Source organism: Trematomus bernacchii, unplaced genomic scaffold (assembly GCF_902827165.1).
Source record: "Trematomus bernacchii unplaced genomic scaffold, fTreBer1.1, whole genome shotgun sequence".
NCBI classification, from domain to species: Eukaryota; Metazoa; Chordata; class Actinopteri; order Perciformes; family Nototheniidae; genus Trematomus; species Trematomus bernacchii.
In genome coordinates this window covers 1,575,471-1,599,176 of record NW_022987910.1, presented here as the reverse complement: position 1 = coordinate 1,599,176, position 23,706 = coordinate 1,575,471, and the positions used below count along the sequence as shown (strand labels likewise).

Genomic DNA, 23,706 nt, shown 5'->3' with positions numbered 1-23,706 from the left:
TACATTTTAAGAGCATCATTGTGGACCTGCAGCCGTTTTGTTAATATCCCAAGATCTTAGCTTATCAACACACTTTTGATTGTGTAGTTAGAATATAAAATCACTATTCCTGTCTGTTGAAGTAAAGGTTCTTAGAGAAAGCCAGCTAGTTCTGCAAGTTAAAAGTCCATGATGTGTTATGATGTTGTTGGTGAATAAGAGTGTCAGCATTGGAGGGGGGGTAGAAAAACAAAGAAAAAGTTTGCAGTCATGCACAATAAAGCCTCTGTGGTGCTTCCCATGTGGCTGTCTGGTTAACAGGTCCTTTTGTTCCAGAGAGGAATTCTGTGTTACATTCCCTCAGAGGAGTAGAGCTTACTGCAGCGCCCTCCACAGGCTGACCTGGGACCTGTCAGGTCACTGGGGTAGATCATCTCTAAACACTTTAACCAATTAATCGTGTTGTAAAACTGCATCATATTACTTTCCACTGCATATTCAACAATTGATGTTGCATTTTTTCAGCTTGGATGCTCTCATTCAGGTTTTGGGATATGCTTTGTTTCTCAATATCTTCTAAGGAAATCTGTAACTGTCATGTTGCAAGGTGAAATTGTGTTAAACTGTAAAATTAGAAATTTGACTTGTGTCAGGAAAGCTTCAGGTTTCCGTCCAGGACGATGTGAGAAGTAAGAAGAGCAACCAAAACAATTATCTTTTAATATCAACCTATTAGATGTATATGTACAAAGTTAATGATTGTACTTTCGGGTACAATAGAGCTTTACAGAGGAGTGTCACAGTTCATGTTGAGTGTGAAAAGGACAATATAAAAAACACTTTTATCTGGAGGAAGTAGTACAAGGCATTTGTGTTATGCTGTGTGACTTTTTTTAATTCCATTATGACAACATCCATTTACACAAGCAACTCAAGGGGATGCATGGTAGTAAGAAAACTAATAGACATAAAAACACAATTTATACTTGTTCCTCAACATAATTATATCTATTTAACAAAAATAAAATCTATTCCTGATACTGTGGTACGGTATTACGAACAAAAAAAAATGTATTCTAAATAATACTGTCTGACACAAATATTTTGACACACACATATTTCAGACTGATGCAGAAAAAACATTAGACTTCGAAAATATTCATCCAAACAGACACATAAACAACAAGACCTGTGCATTCACTTAATGCTGTAGCCATGAGCGTAACATACAGTATACTATATTACTCAATATGCATACTGCACACATACACACATAATTATGAAGCTCTTATTTAGGTAGATGATCTCATATTTTGGGTCATGGAAATAACATGTTCACATTAAACAATATACACAACATTTCTTCCCCCCATGGGTGCAAAACTTAAACAGTTGCTGCAGTGTTTAAGAAGTAAAGCTGCCAAAATTATATATTTTACAGTTCATAAGTTGTTGGCACTTTTAGGATTTCTTTAGTAATTTCATTCAACTTCAAAATCAAATTGTCAAATCAGAGAGTGAGATGAGCTTCTGATCTCAGGTCTGAGAGAGTTTGATGCAAGATTTGGGTTAAAAAATACTCCTGCAAAAGTAATCAGAAAAACAAGTCAGTGCAAGATAAAACTAGAAACTTGGAATTAAATTAAATCAACATTAAGCTACAGCAAAATGCAGTTACAACCAAAGACAAAATGTGCATTTATGTTCATTTCATGAACGCTCACATCTCAGTAACTTGGTATAACTCCAACTATCAAATCTGTACAAACAATTCACATGCACTGTAGAGAACCTCGTTAAGAGCACAGTTCCTTTTGTTAAATGTCTATTTTCCTTTTATACCAAATGTTTAACTGCAGAGGCAATTTCTTGGAAAATAAATACAAATTTCATGGGAAGGTTTCACACACTAACAGGAAGTTGAAATCTGCAGGGTTTAGCCCACGTTTAGACCCTACCCTTAAAGTAGCATCTAATGCATCTGATAACAACTCCTAAATGTTTTAACATTGGCACAACTCACATTTTCCTTTTTCACTCGATCATTTTAAGCACACATGGAGAACACTCTAGACTGATGTCCTGTTGTACTGTGGTATGAGCTGGATAATAAAGTTGTGTTGGCATCAGTTTATCTCAGGATGTAGTGACTAAGAATGTATCCTTACTGGAAAACATGTTAATGACCTTACCATTTTGAGAAAGAACAGAGCATTTAACTGCAGTGTGATTACAGCACTGTGGTTCACACAACATCCAGTGGTGAAAAGAGGGAAAAACAAGTCTTTTAGGGAAAGCACAGGAGAAACCTTCATTAGAAAGTGTAATTCGCTATGAACATTTCCTCACACAAGTGCTTCATGCAATTCTACCATGCAGTCATATATAAACATATGCTTTGAGCATTTTACATGGCTTTGTGTCTGAGTGGATTTTATCCAAAAACAATAACACATTTTTCAAAATCATCTTTTCGGCTTGCTCAAGTGGAAGACACTCCTCATCTTTTCACGTAAGAGCAATATTATTATATCTATATATTTTATACTGCAGTTCACAGTTTGTAACAAAAATAGTACTTACAAAACACAATAAAGAAAGAGAGTAACATTTCACAGATAATGAAAATGCAGAATGTGACAATATTAATTAACTTAAGACATAATTGGGATATTAGTAATAAGTGCCCTAAATGCCCAAATTCCTCATTGAAATACACTATGGTGGTCAATGCCAATTCAAGGTTTTATAGGTAAGAAGAGAATATGGATTTTTAATTTCAGGTCTGGTAATTTCTCTTTACTTTTCTCAGTTTGTTTCTTTCTCATATAACAAGATTTCAACCTTCATTTCAAAAGTCTTATCGAAATGCCAGTGCATCTTAATATTTTCAACCCTCTGAGGATGGTACGATTCTTTGTTGCAGTGAGTAGTTTTTAAAATCACATAAGGTCTTGCTTCAGAACATGCACAAGGAAACCCAGCAACCAATACATGTACCACTTTACATCCTCACAGGATCCACCACAGGTGAATAGCAGGAAGGCTTTATCGCGGTCTCACACGCTGGTGCCCTTGTCTCTGAGGGAGGTGACTTTGCGCATAAACCTTCTGGTGCTCTGGCGATAGCGCGGCTGAGTGAAGTAAAACAGAATAGGGTCCAGAAAGCTGTTAATGCTGGCAAACGGCCGGGTGCTTTTATAGATGATGGAGAACAAGTTTCTAGTGTTGCAGGGCGCCGCGGGCAGGGTACGCACCACCAGGTACATGGTCTTTGTGAGGTGAAACGGCAGGAAGCTGATGCAGAACACTGTCGCCACCATGATGATCATCTTCACCGCCTTGTCCCGCTTCTCCCCGGTCGCCCTGGAAACCCCTTGGTAGGACACCGGGCGGCAGAGGACCTGGGCCATGCGAAAGTAGCACACCATCACACCCATGAAGGGCAACAGGAAGCCGAGGCAGGTCAGAGCCATGCCGTACGGATAGTAGGCCAGCGAGTTCTTCGGCGTGCTCAGATCATAACACACCGTGCGGTTCCTCTGGATCCCCGTGGCGGCGAAGTGAAACGTCGGAGCGCACAGGACGGTGACCACCAGCCAGACTCCTCCACAGATACCCCATGCCAGCCTGCGACCGCCCTGCTTTTGCCACATCGCCATTGGATGGCAGATGCCCACATAGCGCTGCACACTGATGCAGGTGAGGAAGAGGATGCTGCCATGCAGATTACTAGAAAAGGTATAAAGGGGAAAAACAGTTAGGTTAAATATTTTTAAAGGTCACCTATTATGCAAAATCCACTTTTTCATGTATTTTATTCATAAACATGTGTCCCCTCTGTGTAAAGAGATTCTGAAAGTTTCAGGAAAAAAGATTCTCTCTCTTTTTGTCCTGATCCATTTATATAAAAACCTGTCTGAAAAGGAGCTGATTTTGGCCACTTCATGATGTCATAATGATTCTTTTGGCTTGTGTAACCATTAGCCAATCACCAACCAAGGTAACCCCCCCACCCCCCACCTTATCACCTGAATCTCCTCCTAGAGCACCATTGTGTTCTTTTAAACCAAATATCTCTCAGAGGGGCGTGGGGAGTGGCTCCTTATTTTCATCTAAAGTAACAGACAGAATCAGTTCTTCTGAAACAGGGCTAAAACAGAGGGGATTATGGGATGCTGCAATGCATCTTGGGTATTTGGAGCCAAACACTTCAGAGACATGTATATATATCTGAGACCTATTATATATTGATGAAAAACAGTATAATAGGGGACCTTTAAAGCTTCATTTTTCTTTTTAAGTTTTTTAATTTCAATTGAAAGCAAATATGAACACAAAACTGCATACAGAGATAGCCACTCTTTAATAAGTAAAGTATCTCACCTGTAGAACTGAAACCTGACCATTTTACACGCAAACTCCCCAAATGGCCAGTAGTCGTGACTGGCGTAGTTGTAGATCAGCAAGGGAAGTGACATCACATACAGGAAGTCGGCTATGGCCAAGTTGACCATGTAGATGTTGTTTTTGGACAGATTGGGACGTGTCCTCCATATCTTCAGTATGACAACAGCATTGAGAGGAAGTCCCAGCACGAAGACTAAAGAGTACACGGCGGGGAGTAAGATGCGTTTGAAGTCCTCCTTGTAGGTGCAGCGGAGGATGCTGGCTCTGCTGATGTTGCTCAGGCTGGGGAGGAAGTCGCCCGCTGCGTACGGCTCTGTCGGCCATTCGCTGGAGGAGAACCCATCCGTAGGGAAGGTTTGGGAGATCAGAGCTTCTGTCGGGAATGAGTAGACAGGATGTGGCATCTTCACATCCTGCAGGAGAGACATGAGGAGTGGGTTAGTTGTTTTAGTTAGTAGTAGCATATTTGCTAAATTAGTTAGAGCACTCACTATAGTACGCCAGTTTTTTTTAAGACTGATTTCACTTGAAGGATACATTTTAGTTATATTCGTTTATTTACAATAACAATACAGATAAACATTGTTACTGTGAGCGATGAAATGCATCACCTGGCAGACATCCCCCGCCCCATCTATCCTCATTCCTTTGAAACCCTGACAATAAACCTCTTCTGGCTTATTTATTTAAATCTCTTCTTATGCATTCGAAACATTTATGGGTCTTCAATTAATGATCATAACACATCTAGCTGAAGCAAGATGGTATTTAAGGTAAGGCCTTTAAACTGAGGTTAAAAAACTAAATAGAACCCACAAAGGTCGACACTGTATATATGTATCTAATAGATACATATAGAATGTAGAATGTAGAATACATGTAGAATACATAGATACTATCTATGTATTCTACATGCCGTGTTTACATTGAAAAGTAATATATATATTTTTGTATTAGTAACAAGAGATAAACTCACCACCAGAGGGCACAATAGATCAATATGTGTTTGATTTATGTCATCAACATCTTCTTGAACCCTATCAACTCTGGTCGTATACTCATTATTGTACTTAAATGATAAAGAAGCAATCAAATCATTAAGTAATCTAAATTAGTATAAAAGGTCATTTATGTTTTCAAAGTAAAATCTTAATATTGAAAACTAATACAGCAGTTATCCTGTCATTTATTTGCACAGAAATAGGTAAACAAATGTAATGTGAGGCTACTCCTTACTGTTTTTGAGTACTCAATTACTTTCCACTGTTTCAAGTTGTAACAAGGTGGTCACTATAGTCGAACCACTTGCTAAATCAATAGAAAAACCACACCAAAAAAAGAAAAATGTCCCAGCCAGCCAGCTCATTATATTATGGTAATGTAATCCTTCTATCATTCTATAACAAGTGGAAGCTGGACAGCTAGATGTTTTGAAATGAAAACCACTGCAGACTGTCTGCTCTCCCACTCACAACACACACTGTCTGAACATGCTGCCGGATTAATAAACAATGTGAATTACTGCCCCCAACCAACATTAATCACATCAGTTTACTTCTTGGCAGCATGTGGGCGAATCAGTGATTGGCTTAAACCACTTCCTATTCAATAGACTTGTTAAGACTGCGACTCACAGTACGTCACATCAAAACATGTCCTCTCATAAATGTAAGTCTGTGTTTTTAGTGAACTCTCTGTGTGGGCGCATGAACAGTCAGTGACGCATTATTTTATAATCCCAGGTAGAGTGATTGAAGGAGAGGAGGAGTGAGAGAGAGCAGAACATTAAACATTTCGAGCAGGCAAAGAGGAATCAAAAGGTTTGGAAAGTGCACTTCGAGAGGCTTTATCTTCTGATGACTCATTTCTGAATTCAGAGTTTTTGATTTGTTTGCTAGCCTGTCTAAAGAAAGGCCTTGAGGAAAAATGGTCTTGCTATCTTAAAGACCAGCAACGTCAATAAAGTCAATACAATCTTTAAGCTTTCTGAAAACAAAGCACTTAACTCCATCAATCAAACTCGGTCAAAAATGCATTTGAGTAATTATGCCTAACTGTACCTCCAGGGATGAGGAGAGGTGAACACTTCTTTGTCTGACTTTGATATTGAAACGGCAATCCACACTCTCGCTTCTCCTCCTGTTTGTGAGGTTGTGTCACTATGTGGTTCTCAGTATTATTTACTGTGCCAAAGAAAAGGTCACTGGCAGGTCTGCTCCACTTAGTAATACCTTTAAGTTACCGACAATACAAGAAAGACAACACGCAATGTGGATCCTACAAGCCCTAGCAAGCAGAAGATTGATCAACAGATCAAAGCAAGGAATAAGTGCTGGGATCTGCCAAATGAAACACAACTCTAATTCCAATAATGATATCTGCACATCATCAGGACATCTATCATAGATCACTGAAGGAAGATATTAATTAGGGAGAAGCACTAAGCAGAAAGGTAAAACGCCTTATACCTTATCTACGGTGACTGCAAACGCGCTACCGCGGCTCAAAACACTTCCATTAGGAGAAACGCGATGCAGTTTAAAAAAATGATGCAAATAAAAAAAACTGAAATGTGCCAAAACACATGCAAATAGAGAAACACCTACAACAACTTGACAACACATGCACAGCGTTTAGAAAACATTCACTAACGTGCAGAAGAAATCCAGGGAGTTTACTAAAAGCGCTGCATAAACAAAACGCTGCACGAAGCTCAAAGCTATGGCAACAGGGACACTAAAAAGGGACGCACACAGCTAGGAATGGAGCGCTTGTTGACTTTCGGGGATTATAAAGTTATAGATAGCAGAGTAAATGTGCTTTATAATTGTAAGTGTTTTGTCAGTATACTTGAAATGACTAAGTTAGCTGAGTAGTTTACAGTAAATCTGCAGTAATATGGGAAGGAATCGAGGGGTCACATTGTTAAATGAATCCAATAAAACCTTTCCAGTGACAGTTGGTCAACTTTATAATGTCCACCGTACTTATCAGTTTAATATGTTTTATAAAAGCAATGTGGTGCAATGTCATTCAAAACTCAGTTTAAAATACTGTCTATGCCAAAATGATTTAAATGGATGCAGTTGATAAGCCTAACAGATGATCCCTTATGGGGTTAAAAGAAAATGTTCACCCCAAACAGATACACCCCAGAATGTTCCTTTGACACTTAATAACAGCAATGTGTTGTTTGTGTGCAGCTTTTATGACAGAGTATGTGTTTGATGTGGTCATGTATTCAATTTGCAGGTGTGCCTCAGGTGATACTCCCAGGATTGTGTGTGTGTGTGTGTGTGTGTGTGTGTGTGTGTGTGTGTGTGTGTGTGTGTGTGTGTGTGTGTGTGTGTGCGTGTGTATGTGTGTGTGTGTGTGTGTGTGTGTGTGTGTGTGTGTGGGCTTCTATGTGAAGTGTTTGCTTACAGCTTCCCTCCAGGCCGTATCCATTTCCTAATCGGCATTTACATCAATTTAATAGCGGCATAATAGATAAACACATTAAAAGGACAGCCTGAAAGACAAACCCACAGGGAAAAGATTCCTTTGGAAATCCCAACTACTCATTTCACAAAGTTAATTTAGTGTTTTTTTTTACATAGTGATGTGCTATTCTAAAAATAAATCAAAGATTGACAAATAATAAATGACACAAAGGTTTTTGGTGAACAGGTTGTTGCTTTTAGAGATTTCCCATGAAATAAAAATGAAAGTTATGTGTGTAATGAAGTCATTTTGAGCCACATGTTGACTGCATCACGACACTAACAGTAATTAAGACATTGCTCACCGACCCTTTCGCAGGAATTCATTTGACTGTCATTATGGGTGTGAGGCAGTCATCTGAGTTTTCTCTATGACTCAGTTTTCACTGCCCATAAAGTCGTAGTATTCTTGGCAGGGATTTTTCCTGAGAACTTGTCCGTAACTCTTCTCCTTAAACCTTTTATGTGGAAATAAAGACCTGTTTTCTGCTTCTGTAACAAGAATTCTGAACGCTGTTACAGTTAAACTACCTTGAGATGAAAATCCCATCTGAGCTTTTAATGATACCATATTTATCATTAAACATACATTCGATGTATATATCAATATAAATAATGAGGACTTCTGTAAGTGGAGCTCTACTACTAAGCATTCATATACGTATCTGAGGTAGAAGCTGTAAATGCTCTCATGAGTGTAAATGAAACAATGAGCAGATTAAAGGTTACCAACACTGCCTGGCAACAGCTATCATTTGATATCATGGGCAAAGACAACACACTCTGAATTTACAATGCATCTTGTAATCTTTAGAAATCCTTTTGCTCTTGAAACATGTAGAGACAAAAATCTCATTGGAGAATGCGGGCATCGATCCCGCTACTTCTCGCATGCTAAGCGAGCGCTCTACCATTTGAGCTAATTCCCCTGTGTGAAACAATCTTTAAAAACAGACTGCAAATCGCATATCAGTTAGCGGTACACACCCACAGGCCCGACACTCCCCCCCCCCTCACTCTGCACACTGCTGAAAACTCTCTGCCCTCAGGCAAGCTTAAGGTGACGTAAGATTATATTTAAAGCACCATAGCAAGAATGTGACAGCAACTCAGGACAAATTGAAGATTCACAACCTCACATAACCTAAGCAGGGTAGTGAACATCAAGTCTAACGTTTGAATGATTATTCGGTATGTGGATTTGGTATCATCAGGACTTTTGAACCTTGGTTAAGGTAACATGAGTCAACTGAAACTGTGTCAAGCTCTGATTAATCCAAGCTCAATTCCCAACAGGAAACAACACGCTGACACAGTTAGGAACTAAGAGTAGGGCCAAAGAACATTTCTATATACTTGTGTGTCGCAAGATTATGTTTTGCAGAGGTGGGAAATAACTAAGTAGGTACATTTACTCAAGTACTGTACTTAAGTACAATTTTGAGATACTTGTACTTTACTGGAGTATTTCCATTTTATGCTACTTTGTACTTCTACTCCAATACAATTCAGAAGTAAATTGTGTACTTTTACTCCACTACATTTATTGAATATGTTTAGTTACTTTACAGCTTCTGATTAATGATGTGAAATATAATCAACACTTAAATAAGATCTCAGTTCCACCTGGAGTAAATTCACAAGCTACCCTGCTGCATTAAAACTAGCTGCACCTTTACCAGCTTTGATAACACTTTAATGATCAATCATTATAATCAAAACATATAACATATATTATTCTGAAATGGACCAATCTGCAGAATGAGTACTTTTACATTTGGCACTTAAAGTATACTTGATCCTATTACTTTTGTAATTTAACTTGAGTAACATTTTGATTGCAGGACTTTTACTTGTATTCCCACACTCTGGTGATTCTACTTTTACTCAAGTACAAGATCTGAGTACTTCTCCCACCTCTGATGTTTTGTGATAGTGTAAACATTTTAAATATATAGTTTACATGCAATGATTTGTAGCAGACAGTGGTAATGAAGATTGCACAACAACCGCGCTACATATGATGTTGGATAAAACAGCGATAAATGCAAATGTAGAGTCCATTGTTCTGATTGAAATGAAAATAATCATTAGTTGCCACTCTAGTGAACGAAATCAAAATCAAAAGATAAGAAATGAACAGATGTAAATCTGCTAATGTACAGCTATTGCTCACAGTTGAGATTTGAAACCAATAATTAATTTAATTATTTGAGCACTTAAAGTAATCATTATACATGAAGTCAATTTGAAATTATTTTGTTATAATTCATGCTTGCTTTTAGTGTAATGAATTTAAAAACTGAGATCAGAAAGACATGGAAGAAATCTGTGTTACAGACTGCAGACACACACAGAAATATCACACACACAGAAATCACACACACACACACACACACACACACACACACACACACACACACACACACACACACACACACACACACACACACACACACACACACACACACACACACACACACACACACACACACACACACACACACACACACACACACACACACACACACACACACACACACACACCACACACACACACACACACACACACACACACACACACACACACACACACACACACACACACACACACACACACACACACACACACACACACACACACACACACACACACACGTCCTCTTTACCAAGATAAACAACAACCCTTATTTCATTTTCCTGAAAGAGATAGATGCAGCTGTAATGGACAAACACACAAAATTGCATGCTGAAGATGTCACAACCCTTTGTCTTAATTTGTAGGGGGGAAAAAACACTTTACTAATTATCTAAACTAATATGCTGCAGGCTAATACAACATCTATCCCCAAGCACTGTGACCAATGCACAGGAGACATTTAGACCAATCAACTGCACCAGAAATACACACATGGATGATGGGAAAGGCTGGTGTTCAACAGACACACACACACGCGAGTACTATAAAATAACTGGTTGTTGCGTGAGACCCAAATGAAATAAGTCAAGGGTTGTAATAAACAAGAGAGAGCACAGACTATCTGTAACATACCAAGCAGCACAAACATTTGGATTTTCCTGAGAAAGTATGTGTTTCTCCTGACGGTTTGATTTCCACAGAAGAAGTGCAGGAGTTTTAAGTACAAATATGGACTTTGTAACATGACTAGACAGAAAGCTGTGCACATTAATCAAGTAGTAAATCCCTATCTGGCAGAACCAAACCAAAACACAGTTAATTGTAAAAGTACAGAATGACAGGAGTGCCTTCCATAGCGACACGGATCATACACAAGGCTTCAGATGATGATGATGATACCGAGCACTCTGCTGGTAATCATTTGTCGTGACTTGTAGACAAACGTGTTGATGCTCGTCGCTTTAAGAATTTGGAATTATGATTTCATCAGACGTGTAAAGACTGACTGACGGCAGTTCAGGTTGGTTAGTGAGACACAGAGGGGAAGTGAATGCAGCTCTGATGAAACAAGTCAGAGACAGGACAGTAGGGCATAGAGCACTGCAGCCATTAGCTTCCTTATAGCGTAATCATCTCGACTAAATGGTCCTTTTGTGTCACTTCTTTCCGCCTGACTGTGTTCAGGTTAGCTGGTTTCTGGTTATGGTGATGGGGAGTCATTTTGTTTTGCTAATATCCGTCCTGCTGAATTAATGTGCAATCGGCACAGAGGTAATTCTGTTAGCCTGGTTCCAGACTTCTGATCGTCCCCACGGGTCAGATTTGTTCGGGAGTTTATATTGGTCTGGGGGTGCTCCCACAAATAGCTGTTTTCCCCGGTGAAGGAAGCAATCCACAATTTGTTTGTTGGATTAAGATTCAAGGTGTCATCTACCTACATAGCTAGCTAGCATCCCAGTTACTTTAAAAACATGTGTTGCAATATAAGAGCAATAACAGCATAATAGAGATTGTATATAGATAACTACAGCTGCATGAGAAATACCGAAATCTCAATTGGATTCAAAGCTTCGTAAAAACAGCCCCTTTGTTGTCGCCCATTATTAATGAATGAAAGAAGAAAACAAAATAACATTTTAGCCGGATAATCAGGGTTATATTTGATGTCTCTAATAGACCGTAAACAGTAGATCAGAAATGAGGAAGTAGTGAACTCGAACGGAGGACATGCCAAGCATCCTAAACCCACAGGACACAGGGAGCTTCTAAGACTAGATGTTCAACAACCTCTACATTTGCATCACCTCACTTTGTCTCCTACTTATCATTAAACATCAATTCCATATATATTGATATAAATAATGAGGAGTTCTGTAAGTGAAGCTCTACTACTAAGCATTTATACGTGTCTGAGGTAGAAGCTGTAAATGCTCTCATCATTTGATATCATGGGCAAAGACAACACACTCTGAATTTACAATGCATCTTGTAATCTTTAGAAAGTCAAAAATCTCATTGGAGAATGCGGGCATCGATCCCGCTACTTCTCGCATGCTAAGCGAGCGCTCTACCATTTGAGCTAATTCCCCTGTGTGAAGCAATCTTTAAAAACAGACTGCAAATCACATATCAGTTAGCGGTACACACCCACAGGGGGTAATGTTACCGTCACTGACACTCCCCCCTCACTCTGCACTGTGGACACTGACCTTACTCTTAATACCTTAAACAAATCTCTAAATATTAAATTATGTGTGCCATTAATGAGCACAACAACAGATGTATATGAATTGCTGAACAAATGAAGAAGTGTTCAAAGATCTGCATAAAAAAGCTTGACCTTTACTCTAGTCATGAGGTGGCTCTTGAATGGGACTTGCTATTGGTTCCTTTGAATGGTGATAGAAAAACATGTTTTTTTCAAATACAACCTGCTGCAAGTAGCCTTAACAGCTTGATACACACCTGTAGTCAGGCATAAACCCTTCCTAAACCCTAACAGAGTGTCAAACAGTAGTTACCCTGTGCCCTGTTGTCATGGGTCTGTGGCGCAGATGGGAATGCAGCTCTGCTTAGAGCACAGTCACTAAAGCATTAAGACAGGAGAAAAAGAAAAAAGACATGTCTTCACTGACTGATTCTCCTAATGCATCTCTAAATCTCGGGGAATTATACAGTATCCTTTTCAAATGTAGCTCTTATCTTTATGGATCACAATTAAGACGGACTATAAGAGAAATCCTCTGAATCCTACTCAGACCAGAGAAGTCAGATTTATGTTGGTCCATTTTCATTAAATTACACATTTTAAGGAGACATTTGGCTGGCATGTTTTGGATGGTTGGCTGAGAGCATGCGACTATTTACTCTGGAAGATAATACTGTGCACTTAACTTTGTCCTGTAAACAAGTTTGGATCCCTCTTCCCCTCTATCACCTCTCTGTCCAGCCTGATGTCTTTGACCAGTGTTTCATTATTCTGTTCCCAAAAGGACAAACCAAACACAGACAGAAAGCTGACCGGTGCCAGCAGAAAGGAATCTTTTCTAAAATCACAGTGACCATGCCAAAGTCTCATGCGAGTGTGCCAAGTCTGACAGCCCATCCGAATGATTCCCGGTTATTACTTCTGTGACATGTGACAGGTTTTTACTGGGGTTAGGTTTAATTATATATCCTGCTACAAACATAGACAGAAGCTTGTGTCATAAACTTGTCATATGATCTTGTTGCAAATATATCACATCGCTATTTTTCCACTGGTGTCTTCAGAAGCAGAGATGATGTATGTTATAATTTAAGGAAAGCAAATATATATGCGTGTAGAACTGAAATAAATAATCATATGTAATATCCATATGAAAGAAAATGACTGGAAACAAATCACTTTTCAAGCGTTGAAGGGAAAATAGACCAATTTCGACTTATGAGGTATTTCCTGTGTTGCTGTGATAGTTAACTGCATGTTTACATGTTTTTAGATTGCTGGTTTAACAAATCACAGCATTTGAGACATTACCTTTGCCTTTGGGAACTGTGTTGACTATTTTTCACCCATTTCCGACACAATTTACTAAAGTGATCGAGAAAATCTCATCTGAAAGAGCGAATGGGAGCATTTTCGCAGAGAGCTATATATTTCTCACCTCCCCAGCCTGCTTTATAGTGTCCCATAAGGATTGTTTGTCCTGTCTCTGTATGTTCTCAGTAAAGTATAAACTTAATCTCCAGTTGCATTAATATATTGATGTCAGCCAACTGTCGTGAAACACTTTCCTGGATAGTCTCAGAAAGTTGATACAGATCTCAAGACGGAAGGTTGCTCTGCAGACACACTGCTTGCCGTGATAACAATCATACATAGTTGCTGTATTCAGTAAATACATCTATTTATGAAGGTTGGAAGATCCGTTACAGAGACAATGACTAGGAACAAGGCAAATGCATAACTGGAGGCCTGTTGTTCTTCATTCTTCTAGTACCAATTCTATTATATAAAGCATGTATCCTTCACTGTATGACACTCCAATTCAACGTAATACAAAAAGTCTGACAAATATAAAGTTAAGAACTATTAATATGAACTTCTTCAAACAATTCTTTAAATGTTTTATATGATGTCTGTGGGGGAAACTTCTGTGTAGCAATGCATTGGGAGTCACCGACTCAGGAAGGAGACACGGTGAGAGTTGGAGCTTTCGATGTCAAACACTGATGGGTTTATTCAGAGTATCGGCCGGAGGATTCACATCACAAGTCAAAGAGTCAGAGGTTCTGACTTCACGGTAGAGTTGCCACGTCAATTCTGAAGAGCCTCTCTCTATGCTAGAGTTCACAGAGAGTAATCAACATCTCTGAAGGAGTAGACTAAACAGCTGGGAACACTGAGCCACCTGCTCCCGACACTCATGGCCTCAAAGATTTCACATCTTAGAGTCCACAAACACCGATACAGAAGCGCCTCAGCGTTCCCACAACAATTACCATTCGTGCCAGACAAGTTGACCGGTCACAAACTGGTGACAACAACACATATGGCACCAAGGCCTTTCCTTAAAAGGAGATAACAGACGTCAGAGTAGATCATAAAATGTCACAGAGCAAAAGGTTAGATATCTAGAAGAATTATTCCTTAACAATGTCAACAAATAAAGTGTTTTCTCAAGCTGAGAAATTCCACACCAAATCCATGGGAACAGTAAAAGTTTCCCAGGATTTTTACAGCCTAATTTTTGCGGTTTAAGACTTGGGGCTCAGTTTGTATTGTGATGGTTTTGCACACTATGTCTTCTGCACAGTTCACATAGATGCTGTCACAAGTATTCACACCTAGTCTGAGCACAGGAAACACCTTGCTACCCTGAGGCTCCCCGCTGTGCATCTTGCTCTGGGTAAGTGCCTTGCCTGAAGGCACTGTGGTTCTGCTTCTATGATTTCCAAGAACAGGAGAAAAACACAAGGATGCAACAACCCTGAAGTCAGCACCAGAGGCAAGCTCTTATCAAGGCTCAAAACCATTACAGATATATTCGCCAGAGTTATTTTAGTAGTAGGATCTGATTCAGTCCTTTCAGTGTCTATTTCAATAACATCCGGTGGATGTAGCAGGGCTACGACTTTAATACACTAAGGAATGATTCAATTTAATATCAAAACTATAAAATGTACTGAGAATACAACTTGCGCTCAAATACCATAAAAAGCGGGTATGATATGATTGGCATTTAGCAAAACAGCCACACTGTGGCCCAATCAGCGGTGGAAGAAGTACTCATATATTGTACTTAAGTAAAATTAGAAATACCAAAGTGTAGGAATACTCTGCTACAAGTAACAGTCCTTTTTTATTTAGCCTTTATTTATACAGGTGTAAAATCTCATTGAGACACAAGGTTTCATTTTCAAGAGAGACCTGTCAGTGGTAACACTACCACACAAAGTTACAGACAGACAGGACACTAAACACAGAGGCAACACTAAAATACAACATCGTAAAAAAAGTAGTCATTGAAATCCATATACAGTAGTCAGATATAGCAGGTGCAAACACCCACAGATGATTTCTCCAGCTTTTTTAAAATTAGTTTAAAATCTGTGATGGGTATCAAACTGGTCAGCTTAAGTTCCTGCTGAAGTGTGTTCCAGGTCGAGGGGGCAGAGTATGATATGGCTTTTTTCCCAAGCACCGTGCGTACTGAGGGGACGGACAGAGTGATGTCATTTTGAGATAGTAGGCTATAGCTGTACTGTTTGTGTGATATGTAAGTGGATATGTAGAGGGGCAGCAGTCCAAGCATAGCGGTATAGATGAGTTTGTACCAGTGCAGTGATCTGCGCATTGATAATGATGTCCAGTTGACTAAAGAGTACAGCGTGCAATGGTGTGTGAGGGGTTTACAGTTGGTTATGAACCTCAGAGCCCCATGGTAGACAGCGTCCAGCAGATGAAGGGAGTGAGCTGAGGCGTTCATGTACACAACATCCCCGTAGTCCAAGAGCGGCAAAAATGTGGCAGCTACAAGCCGTTTCCTCGCACTTGTGGAGAAGCAGGCCTTATTTCTAAAAAATAATCCTAGTTTTAATTTCAATTTCCTTAAGAGATTGTCAATATGTGGTTTGAAGCAGAGATTTTCATCTATAGTAATGCCTAAGTATCTGTAGGTGTTAACAGCTTCAATGGGGTTATGCTGTGCAGACATGATGCAGGGAAGAACAGTTGGTAACCTTTTCTTATTGGAAAACAACATGACTTTTGTCTTATCTGAATTTAACACCAACCTAAGGTGGAACAGATGTGACTGAAAAGTGTCAAAAGCAGACTGCAGACGTTCAAATGCAAGGGCAACAGTGCTAGCACAACAGTACACAACAGTATCATCTGCATATAGATGTACAGAGGCATCAATACTTTGACCCACATCATTTATATAAATAGTAAAAAGGGTCGGTCCCAAGACCGAACCTTGAGGAACACCTCTGGGCACATTAAGAAAGCTTGAGGAGAGACCGCTGAATTTAAAAGTAAAAGTAATCATTATGCAGATTGTCACATTTCAGAATAATATGTTTTAGTTATAATTATTAATGTTTGGATGTGTTTATCAAGCTGGTAAAGGTGACTAATGTCAACTAATTGTGAATTGAATCCAGGTGTGTCTAACGTTTTTTTTAAGTGTTGATCCTATTGTTTATCATTCATCTATATATGCAAAGTAACTAAAGGAGTTTTTACTTCTGAATTGTAGTGGAATAGAAGTACAAAGTAACATGACATTTAAATGCTAAAGTACAGAGGTGGGAGAAATACTCAGATGTTGTACTTGAGTAAAAGTAACTGAGTGTAGGAATACTCTGTTACAAATAAAAGTCCTGCAATACAAATTTTAGAAAAGTAAAAGTACTCATTCTGCAGATTGGTCCATTTCAGAATAATATATGTTATATGTTTTTATTATAATTATTGATCATTAAAGTGTTATCAAAGCTGGTAAAGGTGCAGCTAGTTTTAATTACTTTGTATGCTGCAGCAGGGTAGCTTGTGCATTTACTTCAGGTGTAACTGAAATCTTATTTAAGTGTTGATTGTATTTCACATCATTAATCAGAAACTGTAAAGTAACTGAACATATGTATTGGAGTAAAAGTACACAATTTACTTCTGAATTGTAGTGGAGTAGAAGTACAAAGTAGCATACAAAGTAAAGTACAAGTATCTCAAAATTGTACTTAAGTACAGTAGCCTACTTGAGTAAATGTACTTAGTTACTTCCCACCTCTGCTAAAGTAAAGCACAAGTATCTCAACATTGTTCTTAAGTACAGTTCTTAACTTAACACCACCGGTCCTAATGAGAATACAATGTTATCATGTGTTTGACTCACATGCCCAAGCTAGTTATGTACCATTCCTTTAGTTGGAAAAACGCAATTAACTGTAAAATAATACAACTTACCCTGAATGACGGCAGTAAAAATGAATTGGCAGCATCAACAAGTTGGCGACATGGTACGAGACTCGTCCTGCTGCTCTCCTCTGTAAAAACAAAGACCGGTTCAGCGTGGAGGGAAAACGCTGTGAAAAACAAGTGTGTTTAAATCACTATATGAACACACGCGAGGCTGATAAGGGAAAACTTAAGAAAAAGAAAAGTAGAAGTGTGTTTAAAGCACGCAGTTTCTCTGTCTCCGGCTCTACCTGTTGTGAAGTGTCTCTGTTCTGTTGCTGCACGCTCTCCTTCACACACTACTGCTCCAGTACCGCATAACAGCGCGCGCTAGAACATGACTACGCACGCGCAAAGAGTCTTGCACCACTTGCCCAAGCAAAGGGACATGATAGGAAGTGTGTGTGAGCCTTTATGCTGTTAAAAAGTGAATGAAGACTAGGAACTGGATTTTGGACAACCAGTCTGGCCAATATTTTTATGTTAGTTGAAATGAATTGTAAAATTATATTTATATTGATAAATATACTAGTAGGCCTATTTATATTTTCTGTAGTTTCTTCTGTTTTAATTGTTAGTGTGATAGGCACTAGCAAATTGTTTAATGATTGTTATGTGTGCACTTGCCCTGGGACTGCAGATGGAAATGAGCTTTCAACTATAATCTCGCAAATAGCATCACTTCTCTTTTTGAGATGAATGTATTGTTATTTGTTATGCATGGTTTTATTCAATAAAGACATATAATATAATGAAAACAATGTTCTTTTCTTTTGACAAGTGGCCAGCTGGGTCAAACTTTGAATATAATTTTTAAAAATGAACATGATAGACATTTCTTTTAACGTACACTTTTAGTCAAAGCGACTCACATAGAGATCAGCCACACTGTTGAACATGTCTACGGCAGCAATTTGTGGTTCAATGGAACACTTTGACATATTGACTGCAGGGGCCAGGATTCGAACCAATGACCATCAGGATTGTAGACAACCATTTAAGTCACAGCTAACAGCCACTCAAAACAGACAGAGAGATGGCATACTGACAGCCTTTGTTGTCTGGCACTTTAATGTTGCTGAGGTAAGAATTTAAGTATGTATTGATGTCATTAGTAAAATGTCACTCTCTGCCTGCAAATGCCACAGTGTTCATGTAAACCCTTATGCTTTCTGCCGTTGACATTAACCATTGGCAACTTTCACTGAGAGTAACAGAACTGGTTTTCACTTCTCACAGTGTCTTATCTATGAGACTTTTATTGCACTACTTTTTGACTGCTGTTTCCTGCACAGCATCCGGGTTCCATCAGAGTATTTGCGTGCTATCTTTATAATGTATAGGCAGTCTATGTGTATTATATGATAAGGAAATAGCCACAACACACATTTAGGAAGCAACAGCACAACTTTATCTACCTGCTAGCCTCTTGTAAGCATCATAAAGCCATGTGACATCCATAAAGAGACTGTGTTGACAGTGTAAAGTGTAAATATTAATGAGTGTTTTCACTTAACTTTTGAGTATGCATGTTCAGTTATTTGGAAATATCAGAATATACAGGTAGAACAGCGGGCAAACAAGATTATTTCTGAGGTAATGGTTGTGTTTTGAATCACATCTGGAAATGTTGTGACTGAGGTCAGAAGGAAACCACTGTTTACCCATGTCTGTGTTGTTTAACTAAAATATGTATTGTTGTATACGGTTTGCTTTTGACTTCAGTGTTGTGGTTGTTGAGTCACGAACACATGTTTGACCTCATATCTACTTGCTCAGTTTGCCTTCTAAAAATAAATGTGTGCTGGCCTGACTGACACTCACAATTAATCTGCCCTTCATGATTTAATAATTTCTTATCAACAAACTTGTCAGATCAGATGGAGAACTATGTGTTCTCATATTGTTTTCGAGCCACTCCCTTATATTTAATGTATAACTTATTGCGTGTGAAAGATTAATTTGAACAGGCTTGTGTTCCTCCAGCTGTCAAATCCACTCCTGGAGAATTGAAGCATGAACAGCATGTTAATACTGTGGACTTTCCTTTATAGAAATAAGTATAAAAAACAAAGTGTTACGTGTCTTGAATCAAGTGTTTTCTTAGAGCATCCAACATTTCCCAACTCAGTTAATAGTGTGTGCTTGTGTGAGAGCAAAACAGTAACGTTTTTTGTTAATTTTTGTAAGTGTTCACTGGAGTGAGCCAATGCTGTAAAAATAGAAAAACATGACTGATTATGTGTTTATCACAGAAAGAGTAAACACTTGGCTAGAAAATTGGCTACCATTACCATAGACCACACACTGACATAACAGCGCAAACATGGTTGCTTTGTAAAAGGAAAAAAATGTTTGCTGCTCAAAATCCCTTAATAGGGACCCTTAACTGAAAAAGTTAAAGGATTAAAATATGGATAAAGAATTATTTTAAGGTTAAATGTTAGAACGTAAAGCATGAAAGACCAGGATAAGATGAGAAGGGGGACAAATCTATCAATCAATCTGCTTCCTTTTTCTGCCACTGACAGAGAAAATGAATATGTAGTGATACTAGTGAAGCACTTAGATGATTGCATTTCTAAACAGTCACCCAGCAGAGCTCTTTTCTTCTGAATGAGCGTGTTCTTCATGTTGAAACAGAGACATGTGCATACAGGGAAGTGAAGTTCATTTATTTTTCTGAAACAAGTTGCTCAAAGCTTAATCAGCAAATTTCGTAATGATTGTCAAAGATCATAGGAGCCTCTCTGATCCGAACACAAGTCATTTCAAGCCTCCGCCCTTCAGCTGTTCTGCTATAGCACTGCTAGAGAAAGCTTGAAGGGGCAGCTGTGACAGAGTGCACAAGTCATACCGATCCTTTTTAGCAACAGCCATGTATTTAGTGGGACTTCAGTGTCATGGAAAAATGTATTTGAATGATTCTGGTGCATTTAATAAATGCACGTTACATAACTTTCTGAGTTCTGTTTAAGACGCATCTCTGCATTCTTCCTGCATGATTCACCTCCAACGGTTTTGATTGCATAACACCACAAGGTGCAGGCTGTAGCGGGCATTGTGACCACCAGATGATCACTGGTTCAAGTCCTCACATGGACCAAAACATATATATATATATATATCTATGTCTAGACCTGTAGATGACATTGGCAAGGTTAAATTAGGAAAGGCACAGAACCCTCAACTGGTTCTAGGCGCCGAAATCCAAAAGTAGTGTTTATCAATGTGTGTATTTCATGCCTAATGTTTATTATGTCCTGTTTGTGCATGTGGGTATTTGAACTTGCAATGCATACCTGAATGAAAACCTGGGGGATTTATAAAGCCTTCTCTCTCCTTCTGAACAAATATGTTTGCGCTGCTCATCTTTAGATTGCCCTTTACGACTGCCATGACCGGTTTCCAAACAAAATACTTTAGCTGGAAACATATTTTGTTGAGAGGGTGTGCACCACTTGAGCTAAATAGTTTTGAGTCCCTATTTTTACACTTTCTGCTGGATGTTTTCACACCCTAGTAGTACAATTCTTTAAATGCCCTCAGAGATGGAATGTTTTTACAACCTGCATCTGGTTTTTCCAGGTTGTCTATCGCTGTTTCTTCAACTTTAAATCCCTAAAACAACTGTCTCATGGCAAAACTAATTGTGTGTGATTATACGTACATGCACGGTAAGCCCAGTGCGGTTTGAGAGGGTCATCTTCAGCAGGATGTTATGATTTGCCTGTTGTCTGCTTTAAGAGCTGTGTGTAGCTTGTTTGTGGCAGCCACACCCCCCTGCACTGACAGTACAGTAGTATATATACTTCTAACAAGTCTACCTTCAACAAGTTCACATTTCAGATCAACCTTGACAAATAAAAAATGGTAAACCTGGAGGGAACATAAATAAATAAATTTGAAGTTTCAGAACCTTTCAGTTATTATAACACAGTGTTGTTTGGCAGTATGTGAAACTGTCTTCCTTCCTATTATTGCAGATCGTAGGGGGAAAACAAGTACACGAGGCAAACATGCTTTAAAAGGCTGTACAATATATACTTATGGTAAAATGACTGTTATTCATTCAGATTATGTTTTCCTGTCCTGAATTAAAGGGTGCGTACTGTGTTTACAGTATGCTGTTGACAGGCTATTGTCAATATTGAATGCTTTGACACACAAATCGACAAAATATACTCTAAACATTATTTCAAATGAAGCTCAACGGGAGCTGGCCTGCAGGATCCCAGCAGATGAATTAAGTCTTTAGTTACTCAGTAATGAACCTCTATGGCCAATGCGATCATTATCATTAACACTCGACGTCTCAACTACATCCTGACATTTCATAAAAATGTAATTCGCTTTTTAGTTGTTAATTTTTAAACCTTCCTAAACTCAAATTTGTGTACGTACTGTATTTTATTTAAATGAACCATGTTAAATACACTTTTACACATGCATTGAGAAACCTGAGACTTTTGAAAGAAGAAATAACAAATTTTCTAGGAAATGTAATATAGAAGCAATAGAACAACCCTGTTTTCATATTTGCTGCTAAAAGCTAAAATGGTTTTGAGAAGTGGTTAACAAATGTTGAATTGATTCCATCCCTACAGTGGATTTAGTCGTAGAAGAAGTGGTAGATTTTTTAGCCGAAATATAGTCTGGAGTAAGAGGAAGTAAGTAATAAATAGTAAAAATGTCTTAGTAATGACAAAGGTTAAACATTTCTTGAAGACAAATATGCATATTTCCTCACTTTGTTAAAAACTGACCTAATCTTCAAACCAGTGATCAGTTTCTGTAAACATTAAAGATATGAGACTGTACTGAATGTGTGTGTTTGGTGGGGCTTTGTGCATAAAGGAGGTGTATGTCAGTGTGTGTTCAGTGTTATCTGTAAGAGTGGTTGGAGTTGCACATCCTGGACGGATGTCTGCTGATGGATGGAGAGAGAAGTGAAAGGGTGAGTGTTCTGGCTTTTTCAGCCACAAAGGAAATAATGATTTCTGCTTCTGCTATTGCAACGCAGACCTTTAAAAAAAAGCAGCATAAACATTCAGTCAGTGTCCTTACGTCAACCTGTTCCTCAAAAGAGAAGCAGAAAGCATGTTGTCTTTGGCCTAACAATGACTGACAGGCAACTGAAGAACAGAAAATCTGATGAAACGTGTCTTATGGATGCCATGCATTAGCATTTTCCGCCAGAATTACATGAAAAATGTAATATCTATAATTATGTTGTGGAATAAAATTAATATATTTGCTAAATAATAGCTTTTATTCTAACATATACTTAGAATATTCAGCCTCCTGGTGTCAGTGCTTGTGCATTGAAACTGCACATTTGCATAATCTCATTATTTGTTGCAAAGTTTCATTATTTTAAAAGCTTCATCCTAAAGGCATTCAACCCAGATCAAGAGGATTACAACGAATGTTTGAAAAGGACTAGGGATGAGCTTTGACAATAAATACATGATGCAATGTAGTTCACTTAAAGTCTACAAGTAAAACAAAGAATAATTGTCTTAAGGACTTATCTCGCACACAAAGAGAAATGTACATACAGGATTCTCCTTATGCATCTTCCAAACACTCACATAAAAATGATTTTAAATAATGCTTGGTTTAAATGTATGTTTGCTAATTTGCATTATTCTTCTTCACTTCCTTTGTTGCTCCAAAGATGCATTCGCAGTAGGTGGCACTGCTCTGGTGAAAAATGTACCACCAGTTAAGCTTATTCTCGACCTTGAAATCACTTAAAAACATAGTACAATTAATATTGAAATTAAACTATCTCTGAAGGCATGACATACAAACTTTTATTTCTGACGTTTAGCTTATAGGGAGACAAATACAATTCAAATTGACAATTAAAAGATAATTTATTTTATTTAACATTTATTTAACCAGATAAAAACATTGAGATAAAATCTCATTGTCAATGCTGACCTGGCCAAGAAGGCAGCAACGTT

The 23,706-nt window shown here is 38.4% G+C and overlaps 1 protein-coding gene and 2 non-coding genes across 4 annotated transcripts; all 3 read right to left on the bottom strand.

Moving 5' to 3' along the window:
• Positions 1–856: 856 nt before the first annotated feature.
• Positions 857–18,056, bottom strand: LOC117470343 (P2Y purinoceptor 3). 2 transcript variants are annotated; one of them, XM_034115085.1, is made up of 4 exons: positions 17,986–18,056; positions 17,744–17,823; positions 4,366–4,802; positions 857–3,711 (listed from the first exon to the last, which is right to left on the bottom strand). In XM_034115085.1, exons 3-4 carry the CDS (start codon positions 4,791–4,793, stop codon positions 3,039–3,041), a joined length of 1,101 nt encoding a protein of 366 aa, XP_033970976.1. In that variant the 5' UTR covers positions 4,794–4,802; positions 17,744–17,823; positions 17,986–18,056; the 3' UTR covers positions 857–3,038. The 2 variants fall into 2 exon arrangements, with proteins under 2 accessions (XP_033970976.1, XP_033970975.1); XM_034115084.1 differs by having other exon boundaries at positions 17,744–17,862; positions 17,986–18,039.
• On the bottom strand, positions 8,728–8,800 carry trnaa-agc. Its single transcript has one exon. It is a non-coding gene; the product is annotated as a tRNA-Ala (tRNA).
• Positions 12,308–12,380, bottom strand: trnaa-agc. Its single transcript has one exon. It is a non-coding gene; the product is annotated as a tRNA-Ala (tRNA).
• Positions 18,057–23,706: the final 5,650 nt, after the last annotated feature.

What these genes read in the sequence shown, in the direction of transcription:
- LOC117470343 (XM_034115085.1), bottom strand. Translation starts at nt 4,793, where the DNA reads ATGCCACATCCTGTCTACTCATTCCCGACAGAAGCTCTGATCTCCCAA. An exon ending in GTCAGGTTTCAGTTCTACAG is followed by an intron (nt 3,712 to 4,365) that starts GTGAGATACTTT and finishes TACCTTTTCTAG; the next exon opens with TAATCTGCATGGCAGCATCC.